General features: G+C 42.8%; 1 protein-coding gene across 1 annotated transcript in view; it reads left to right on the top strand.

Annotated features, from left to right (window-relative positions):
- Positions 1-841: 841 nt before the first annotated feature.
- Positions 842-10,960, top strand: part of grin2aa (glutamate receptor, ionotropic, N-methyl D-aspartate 2A, a) — a 162,232-nt gene continuing 152,113 nt past the window's right edge. Inside the window, exon 1 of the mRNA XM_054760391.1 lies at positions 842-1,658. Within this exon, the coding sequence (XP_054616366.1) occupies positions 1,407-1,658 (252 nt within the window). The 5' untranslated portion in view covers positions 842-1,406. The remainder of the gene's footprint in view (positions 1,659-10,960) is intronic.

The raw sequence follows: 10,960 nt of genomic DNA, 5'->3' as shown, positions 1-10,960 counted from the left end.
TTAAAGAGTGCAATTCACACTTTTCTGGCTGAGAACCACGGCCTCAGATTTGGAGGTGCTGAGTCTCATCCCAGAAGCTTCACACTCGGCTGCGAGCCGCCCCGGTACACACTGGAGGTCACAGCTTAATGAGGCAATCAGTTCCACATGATGAACAGAGCTCAAGGCCCAAACTAGTCCAATTTGGGCAGCCTTGGCAGAGGCCAACGTTCACTGGGAACGGGCTTGACTTACTGGGCTACCAGCTCGAGCAAGAAAAGAGAGAGTAAACACTGGAAATAAGACTTTTAACAGTGACTGGGCTTCAAAATACAGAACTGTAACCTGCTGCTGAAGAACTTTTCAAGTGAAACATCAGAACTTTCATGTTTCCCCCCCATCTCCCTGATGGTCCCCTGTCCACCCTAGCTGTTTGGTGGTTGTTTGTTCAGTCAGGTGTGAATTGTAGCTGAATACTCGTTAACTGTATCGCTAACTATTTTACTCTCGGAAGCTCTCCGTCACGGCACATCTGTTCTTCTTTGTTCCTGGAAATCCAAGACATGATCATGTTCACAAAAGTGCAGAGTCCAAATTGTCCATAGAGTGTGAGTGTGAATGTGAATGGATGTTTGTCTGCTCTGTGATTGACTGGTGACCAGTCCAGGGTGTACTCTGCCCCCCGCCCAAGGTCCAGTTCAGCCGTGATCCTGAAGAGGATAAGCGGTAGAACGCAATGAACGTGTAGCCCTTACTGCTCTGTATTCACAAGTGGACTCATGGGTGGAGATGGAGGAGTTGACTTGCATCAGCATTGATCCTTTTTCTATGCACCATTGCTCACTGCACCATTCATCAACTCTGCTGTTTTCCACTTTTCCAGGTGGGTTGACTCTACACCAATTCCCCAGAGACACGTTAGGAGTAAAGCAGTCCCTTTCCCTCACCAAGATTGGGGGGGAAAAGCGAGGAGCAGATTGTGTGATTTATCCCAACTCTCCTCCTCCTGAAGGAGCTTTAGCGCAGAGAGGAGAGAACCACCAAGAGTCCCTCCATCCTTCCAGCTGCCACCGTCTCTGCAGAGCGCGCGCGTGGAGGACCAGACACACGCACGAGTGCACATTCGGCGCACACATCCCATAAACACAAACGTGCACGACGAGAGGGAGAGAGTGAGCGTGAGTGAGTGGGTCACATGCACTCTCTGCAGGCTGCAGGATCTCGCCACTGGTCCATGAATGTGCGCGTCCAGCCCGCCTCGTCCTTCTCCGATCAGACCCGGGACGGCAATGACGGGATACCGAGCGCTGTGATCTCACAGAGGCAGCTTGAGCCCCCACCACCATGCGCGGTGGGGCCAGCAGAGATTGCAGTGCAGAATCAGCCGCAGGCGCACGCACAATGAAGACTGGATTACTACAACATTGATGTTCTTTGCTGCTGCGCCGTCACCAAGTGAGAACAACGTGGGATTCCACTCAGTTATTTTTATTTTTCTGGGCAGGGGGACACGGTGGAAATTATTGCTCTCCAGATATTTGGTGGTTTGTTTCCCCTCCTGCCGTGCAGTGTTGGAGAGTGAGCACCATCAGAGGCTGCATGGTTTCTCGGAGGGAAGAGGGGACTGTTGCAATGTCATCTCACGCCACTCTTTTGGAGCTCCGTGGAAGGAAGATGCTGTAAGTACATGTTTGTCAGTATTGTGCATGGTGGGGATCCCACACCTATTTTTACCCTCCCTTTGCCGATGCTCTCTGCGGGTTCCCCACAGGCGTCCCCGAGCCAAAGTGCGGCACACACAGCACAACAGGCACCGCATCTGCCTCATCATCATCATCATCATCATAAAACCCAGCATTTCCAAACAGTGCCAAAACAAACACAAATCCCGTGCACGTCTTTTATCCGCTCTAATTAGCTTCTAATTCATCATGTTGGCGCAGTGAGGAGAGCGCAAGCTGCTTTGAGGCGCATCAGTGTGTAGGTGTACCCCTTTTTGTCTCCTAAAAACCAGTAGCACCCTTTACCTGACTGAAAAGGTGACACACAAAGCACGGATGTCATGCATAGTAGAGCAGACTCACCGTTGTGACACGCAGTATATCCAACTCCTTAAAATATGTTCTATTTAAGCAGCTAAAAGAACAAACGAGGCGGATTTTACTCCTGGCACAACTTTTAGTTTGTATCCATCCCGTGCCAGGACGCGCTGTCAGTATATTTTTGGTGAGTTTCTGAAGTAAAATCATTTTCTTTGCTATATTTGTGGTCAAACCTCTGATGGAACGTGATGTAACGCTGGCTTTGGGCTTGGTTAAAAAAAAAAAAAAAGCGTCTTCAGAAAAGAGTTGGCCGCGATTGCAGGAGGTAGCCCCCCCTGTTCACCGGTAGGAGTCGCGCTTGTATTGCGTTGTCTTCGTTGAACCGGCGTGAACCTCCCTCCCTCTCCTCTCCTGTTCTCAGGCGCCAGTCACGTTGTTGAAGCGCAGTTCTCTCCTCCTCCTCCCACTCTGTAAAGGCGTCAGCTGCAGCCCATGGAGGGGCCAATCCATATTTCTTTGACAGAAAAAGGAAATAAAGTATTAACCCACCTCCCCCCATTTAGATTGAGGCCAACGCCAAAGCCTCTTTGGCTGCCGGCTTTGCTGCTTACCTGGGAGAAGGAAGTGAGCTTGAAAGGAATATGTGATGGAATGTCATCAAATCTTAATTTTGATATCCAATGGAGGCAAAAAATTAGTTTCAAATAAGCAAATTGTAAGCTAAAAGGGACACAGGTTCCATGGTCATCAGTATTGTTAAAAGGCGACCCAGAGCCTGGTCCTCAGACAGCACTTTGGAGAAACAATTGCTTTTCTTTTGGCAAAAGAGCACTGCAATCCCGTTTATTGCCCACTACCACAAAATGATGCCTGTCGACAACAACAAACACCTTTTTTGGAGGTTAGTGCAAAATGCACAAAGCTTCTATCTGACACGAGTGTAGCTGAGCAATCACCAAACACACGATAGCGTAAGCGGTTGATATCACCATTGCATCATCCTGATACTTCTATTAATATGCCTCATTTAATCCACTGCTAAGAGACACAAATAGTTGAAAGTGTGACTGATGTAGGCTCACTGCACAGACCGGGGGTGTCCAAACCTTTTCCAGCAAGGGCCACTTAGTGGAAAATGAGAGGATGCAAGGCCCACGTTGGTGTTTGGTGAAACAACACATGCGATATGCCACCAAGTTAGGAAAATCTGCATCTCAGCTTTGTGATGTCTGTGGAAAAGCCCATGATTAGTATGAACTTTGCTCTTTGTGCCCATTTTTGCTGTTTTTCATTTCCAAAATATTTAAACCTTCTTCTTAAATAATCTTTGTACATTTTCTTCTACTGATATTATGACTTTTTCCCAACCTAATTCTCCAAAAATGACAACTTGATTTTGTTTGGTTTGTTTTTCACACTTTTACGACTTCATAATATTACGAGTTGAACTGCAACTTTTTTCCTCTTCATATTTTGACTTTATTCTCATCAAATGCCAGCTGTTGTTTTTCAGTTCCACTGTTTTATTTTCCAACTATTTCAGCTTTCATATAGTAACATTTTATTCTCATTTCTTTATTCTCATTGTATTTTGACTTTATTCTCAGAACATTTGAACTTTTTCCGCAACCTAATTTTTCATGTAACATAGTCGCTATGTTACATACAGTATATAACATATGTCGCTATGCTTCTAAAAAGGGGTTATTTTTCCTCCATATTACATTATTTTTGTAAAAAATACGACTTTTTCTTTTTCTTTTTTCTCAATATTTTGACTTTAATCTTGAAAAATTACTGTTGATTTTTCAATTTTTGCTTTTTTTTTTTTTCTTAAATTATAATTATAATTTTAGAATGTGCTGCGGGGCGTAAATGGCCCCCAGGTCACACTTTGGACCCCCCTCAGAATAGACGAACAGTAAGGAAATGAGTGAGGACACATGGGATTGTCACTATCGGGCTGTTTTTGTGTAGCTGGGTTTTCGCTCGTGCTCTGTTCTGCTCCAAAGTCCAACAACAAGTATGTTAAGTTAATTGATGACCTTGAATGGTTGGGTGCAGGCTCCAGGCCCCCCCGACCCTGCAAACGCTATGTGGTAAATATAAACCAATGTTGCACACAGCTGCTCAGATGTTGGCTTTTAATGAAAATTTCAGCTTGCGATTAAAACAGTGAGGCGCTGGAAATGGTATACAGATGACTGTGCTCATTATTCCTGCGGTCCACAAACGCCACATTGTGTTAATTGTGTTAAACTAATACGTTTTTTTTTGTGGCTAATTAATCATTTGAAAACGCCCAGTGAACACCAATTTGAGGAGGCAACAACAGCGGCTTCCTTTGAGCCATTTTCAATTTGATTACAGTTTCAAAATGACCAGATAGAAGTTTCTTCTGAAACTTGTCGGACCACGTCGGGTTATAGATGAGATCCTATGCAAAGAATTGCGCAGTGCTGCCATCAGTTCAAAGTGCACGGATGGATGGGCGGAGCTTCAAGCGAAGGAATAGTCAACTTTATACTCGCAAATGAAATATTTACAGCAGTCAGCTGTTTCAAATGTTGATGTTCTACTGATCACATGGTTCTGAAAAGGTTCCCTGGTGCATAAGCATCTTGTGAGGGTTGCTGGAGTCAAATCTTTTCGGATTAGTTGAAATGTCTGCAATGTTGTCAATGGAGAATTCCATTTAGCAACTCAGCATTTATTCTTAATGACACCAAACTGGACAGTAGGCCCTCGTTTGTCGTTAATTGGTTCCAGACCCGATTGTGAGAAGTGAATTTCCGCAAAGTTGGATTTCTTATTTATAAATGGAATACTTTTGTAGTTTAGGCCTTCTAAATACGGTTATTAACATTAGAGCCCTCTAGACACAAAATAACAGGCATATTGTCACCTTTACACTCCTATTACCAAATATAGTAGACGTATAAGACAGAAATAAGACATAAACTCATGCATGTTAGCATCGGGAGAGTCACCGACCAGTGTAGAATACTACACATTACAACCATACATACCCCTAGCCTATGTTTTGTCTCATTTGCTAGGCTTCCTACACGCTTGTATAGTAATAATACTTATGTACTTGTACATTATAATTACACGTACACACAACCACTAACCTGTGAAAATACTCCGTGTTCGATGATGATGATGATGCTCTGTAACTATGCGAAGCCCGGCCTTTTGTCTTTGAATGCGTGGATATTTGTATTGTTATGCTTGACAATGCTTAATTTAGGCCAAAAATACATAACATTTGCTAAAATACAAATAATTATTTGACCAATAAGGCCATAGTCTGATTCTCAAAAGTACTCATACTCTGATTTCTTAAAAGTAATATGATTTGGAAAAAAAGTGAATCCGCAAAAGTGAAAGCACTAAGTGGCGAAGTTTCGGTTGTATTATGAGTGAACTTGTTTCTTAGCCCCTACTCCCTCTCCTTTTGCCATCTGCTCTGTGTGACGTGCATTAGCGCCCATGAGAAGCCCAGTGGAAGTAATTGTCTGTTACCGCTCAGGCTTCAACATGTTGCCTGCCCACTGCGCATACCGCTTTAGCTCCCGTGCGTGTGTGCACGTGTGTGTGTGTGTGTGTGTGTGTGTGTGTGTGTGTGTGTAAGGAGAGTGAAAAGGGCAAACATAAAGATTGGAAATTGCTTGAAATACTCTACTTCTACTGGTAAAAGCCTTGTTCTTTGTTTTGCCAAACATACTTTTCTGTATGAGCTGTGCAAAGCAAGCGGCGGTGTGGCTGATGTCTATGCTCCTTTGAGAAAAACCTTCGGACGCAAGACTTTCTCCAATTACAATACAACACTGTAACTATAACGAATTTGAAACGGCTAGTTAGCCTGACTCGTGTTTGAATCTGACCTCGTACCAACTGGAGCAGATTCAGCGCTCCAAACAGAGGCCGCAATGTTCAAACCTTCTGGAGAAAGCTTATCCCAGCTGGAAAAGAGGGCCCCCCCCCACCCGTTTATCAAACTGATTCAGAAGGATCAGCTCTTTACCCACACTGGAAGCTTTGTCAGTTTGAGTATACATGTGTTGGACCACAGGAAGATGAGGGTCATGCGATGGATTCTGTGGGACTAAAACGGCTTTTCCGAGATTTGGAGTCCATCATTGGGTGTTCAAGCATCTGCTTGAGATCACCGATGGATTTATTTTTACTGATATGGTAGCTTTACTGGTCTGTTACAGGCACTTAGTCCTAAAATGATGTTTGTTCAGTGTCTGAAAACGGATCACTCGTACAAGCTTGAGATGCTGCTCCTTGATGCTAAGAGAAATCAGCTGAGGTAGTTAGGGCATCTGTTTTGGGTGAAGTCTTCGGGCGCTTCCTGTTGGAGAACTTCCAGAGACACATCCAGCTGGCCCTGACCCAGAGCAAGATGGACAAATTACCGCTGATAGGACCTGAGAGTCTGGCGGGTCACTCAGGAGAGAGGATGAAGTGTGCTAGAGGGTTAAATCAGTCAAGTCAACAAATAATACATGAGCTTTAAGAATTCCAGATGATTAAAGGGACAGAAGATGACCAACACCGTTTTTACAGAGGCACGATAATCCTGTGGGTGGTGGTAATGTGAGCTGAAATATTGCTCACACCTCACTTTCCCTTTGCCCCTTTTACCCAGGATGAACATGCATCGTGATCCCTGTCAGCTGAATTTGTGAAATCAATTCAAGAAACAACCAAGTTCAACTGACGGAGACATAAGAATAGAAAGAAGGGGCATTTTCGTTTGTTTTGGGGGTTTTGGGACCCCCAAATGGGGGGAATTATATTGTAGAATAAATCTTCTGTGAACTCCATTTACACTAAAGAAGAGGTCAACTTGACCTGAGGTTTGGTTAATTCCTTAAGTGTGACGTGCACCCCTTCCAAAAGCCCCTTGGAAGGATGTCCGGATAAGAAGTGACCTCTGGTGAAGTCACGTCATTGTTGCCGTTTAGAGCTCTGTTTAACTGTTGAATAAACGAGTGGAGCCCCCTTCTGCCCTTCTGCAGATGTCTTTGAGCAGTTGCTCAATACTCCACAACATTAACAGGAGAGGAAAGAAGAAAATAAGTGCTTCAAGACGCAGTTAATAAACAATAAATTCCACTCAATCAAGATGATTCTCAACAACCAATTAAACATGATAATGAATATGAATAATGACGCCCACGTGTATTTAAACAATGGAATTAAAGCTGTGACAGTTCATCTATGATTAATCCACTATCCAATTAAGTGCCAACTATTTTGGTTTTGATTCATCCTTTTTTTATTTTTTATTTTAAAATGTAAATATCCTCTGATTTCAGCCCCTCAAATGTGAGTAGTTTTTACTTTCCTTAGGGTTCTTTTATGGATGACTATTATCTTTGTGTGTTAGGCAAAACAAGATATTCAGCTCCGACTTTGGAAAACGGTGATGTGCTGTGGACCAAACTACTGTTTGTTACTGTTTGTTGTCACATTCCTTTTCTGTCTTCCTGCTCCTCCTGGGGGAGTGACGAGCCACGCCAGTTTCCACCTGCCAGTTAGTCCTGTTTCAATTTTGTATCAACATTCGCTATAAAAGTGTGGTTACACATCTATTTGTTGTAGTTCCAGTACCTTCCTGCGTGTCGCTTTAGTTGCCATTGTTCATTAGCAACAAAGAAAGCTAACAAGCTAAATAGCTGACCAGCATCATGGCTTCTCGGTGAGTCGACTAATCAGAAAACACTGCCCCTAGCACTTCGGTGGAGAATTGCACGGCAGGCACTCAATTCTGCCGCAGAAGGGGACACTGTAGTGACTACACGGAGGGATAAACCAGCTGGAACCACAGCAGGTGGATAAAAGAGCAGCATCGGGCGCCGGAGCCGTGGGTTGCAGACCCCTGGTGTCGGGCCCAACCAATTAATCGCTCGATTGAAACAGCAAGCATCAGATGACTCGACTAAGAAAGTAAATTGCACATTTGTATACTGGATTTAGTCTTTTGGGCATAAAAATGATTCATCCGCTAGCACAAAGAGTCTTGTTGAATAGACACGTACGTGGTAAAGTAATAAGCACGAGGAGGAGCACCGGTTGAGGGAAAGAACAGATCTAAGTAAATGGAATGGATTTGCTAGATAGAAGAAAAAGCCATAGAATATTAAACCCAATCCTTCTCAAGGCAGAAAATCTCGTTTTTTCTTGCACACACGTACATCCTCTGGGTCACGGCACAGTAAAACACACACTTATCATCATATGTATCAACCATTCTGGCCCAGACTTTGTAAATAAATCATACACATAGAGCCTATACAGTATGTTAATGTAATTTTAATGCCATTTAGGAAGATAGAAGGGAGAACTACCATGACTGCGGTGGTAAATGCAGTCATATTAATCATCATATAAAGATAATGCAGGCTGAATTATTGATGCGTATGAAAGCTAGTTATGTGTGAACCAGAAAACATAGGCGCATGCGAGAATGCTGCCAATGGCAGCATATAGGAGGAGACTGCTGGGATATGTAAAAATGTGTTTTTAAATGGTATACTGTATATAAACAAACATGCAGAGTAAACCTAGTGTGTCTTGTTTTTGGTACCGCAAGCGTATGTGTGGATCTGTGAGTGCGTGACTGGTATCCGTGATTACGGCTGTGCCTGCCAAACATCGTTCACTGTTGTGGTGCCAAAAGAGGGGTAGCCTTTGTGTGACGCCATACCGCTTCCATTCCATTTGGCTGCGGATGCTCGCTTTTTTTTTTCTTCTTCTTCTGAGCATCTCTTTTTGCTTTAATGCATTGACTCAACTTCCTTCATCCGCCTGTTTTCAACCGACTCTTTTCACTTTGGCTGTCTGAAATTCCAATGTGATGCCGCAGACTCGTCCCGGGCCAAATGCTGACACTCTGTATTGGAGTTTGATCCACACACATTTGAATGGATCTGTCGTCCGCTCACCATTGTGAAGTGTTTTGCTCACCTCAGCATTGCAGAGCAAGTTTCATTTATGCCCGCAGAAAGTGTCTCATTTTAGTCCTATTTTAGGCAGCAGTCAGGAATACACTAGAACCATGGTTAGCGTCATTTATCCGTTACAGAAGGTCAGACTATTACCCAACCATAACCCAGGGGTATCCAAACTGTTTCCACTGAGGGCCGCATACTGAAAATTCAAAGGCTGCAGGGGGAGCATTTTGATATTCATATATATTTTTGTAATATGGTAAAAAAAAAGAAGACATTTTGGGTACAAATTTTGTTTTCTAAAAATGTTTCTATATATATTTTTTATGTTTTTGGAAAAAAAGTGTACTTTTTGGTTAAAAAAAATATTTGTAATAAAATGTGTTTTTTGGAAAAAAAAAAGTTTTGTTAAGTTTTTTGTAAGGTAATTAATTTTTTTTTTTTTTTTGTAATTCAAAAAATGTTAAAGTAGTTATTTTTTGGTAAAAAATGTCATCCGGAAGTACAAAAACCTTTGGACTAAATTGTCCATAGGTATGAATGGTTGTTTGTCAGTGTGCACTGTGATTGGCTGGCGACCAGTCCAGGGTGTACGATGCCGCTCGCCCTAAGTCAGCATACCCACAACCCCAGTAAGGATAAGCGGCATGATGACTGATTATTTGGTAATACGAGTGCAAAGGTGACTATAGAGGTGTTATGTCATGTCTAGAGGGCTCTAATAATAAAATAAAACATACAAACTTAACAGGTTTCCTATGCTCTAAATACAAAAATATTTCATTTATAAATAAGGACTTTACTACTTTGTACTTTAGTGGAAATACACTTATCACAGTCGGGTCTGGAACCAATTAACTGTGATAAACGAGGGATGAGTGCATGTTTTGAAGTCAGCATTTTAGGATCATTGTAGTGTGTAGCAAAGGTCATATAAACACCGCACACAACTGTGTTGTACCTTGTCTGGGCTGGTGCACCAATACTTCATACCAGTAAAGTAGGTGATCCAGGGTTACCATGGCAATGCTAACACATGATTTGGAAATGTGGACTTTCAAAATCAAGTTAAAATTCAAGAGGCCAGGATGAAAATGTTTTCATCGCAAACTTTTTTTTTCTTTTTTAAATGCAAACCCTCATGATGAACCAGACAACTTTTAAGTGAAAAGCGATGCCAACTTTTTTGAGTGATGTAAGGACTCCATTGGGCATCACTGCTCCCTCCGCAGAGAATGGGCCTAGATTTGGATGATTCATCCTCAGGTCTGCTTTAACAATGTTTATGCTTAGATTGGCATGCGGGACAAGCGGTCTTCGAAACCTACAATGACACGCAAAGCCTATGTGCTCACAATGGATCCTTTGCTAAAAAAGAAACCGCTCAAGATCAAGATGTGCTGAAGTAGAGTTTTAAAATCAGATTTTTTTTTCCTAAAATATATATTCTAACTATGTAAATGGCAGCAGTTTCTTATGAGCCCTTGAGCTCATCTTAAATTTGCACTGATTTGATTCAGTCTCACCCAAAAAGTCTCTGCAGTGCACAACAACATGCAGGCCTGTCATCTGTCACCGCATCTAGAAATGCTCAGCAGTGCACAGCATATCATCCAGCCATATGTTTCATGTCTTTCTGACTTCTCTGTCTCTCTCTCGCTCACACACACACACACACACACACACACTCACACTCAATCTTTCATGCTCTCTGAGCACTGGGTGTCCAGCGAGCCTCTCGAGGGATATGAAGGTGTAAATTGTAGGGCATGTGAGGCAATGATGATGTCGCTGTACTTTTCTGCCGTGGTTGATACAGAGAAGCTGATATCACCCTTACATGTCTTACCTGCGTCTGTCTCACTGTTTCACTCACAAGTTTGCACTTATTAAAGGCTTGTCATTCTCATTGAAGAATGTTATGGATGTCATGACCCCTTTCCACTAAGGCTGCAACTAACCATTGTTTTC

Source organism: Dunckerocampus dactyliophorus, chromosome 18 (genome assembly GCF_027744805.1).
Source record: "Dunckerocampus dactyliophorus isolate RoL2022-P2 chromosome 18, RoL_Ddac_1.1, whole genome shotgun sequence".
Classification (NCBI taxonomy): domain Eukaryota; kingdom Metazoa; phylum Chordata; class Actinopteri; order Syngnathiformes; family Syngnathidae; genus Dunckerocampus; species Dunckerocampus dactyliophorus.
Note: the sequence above shows the minus strand (reverse complement) of the source record. Positions and strands in the feature narration are given on the sequence as shown.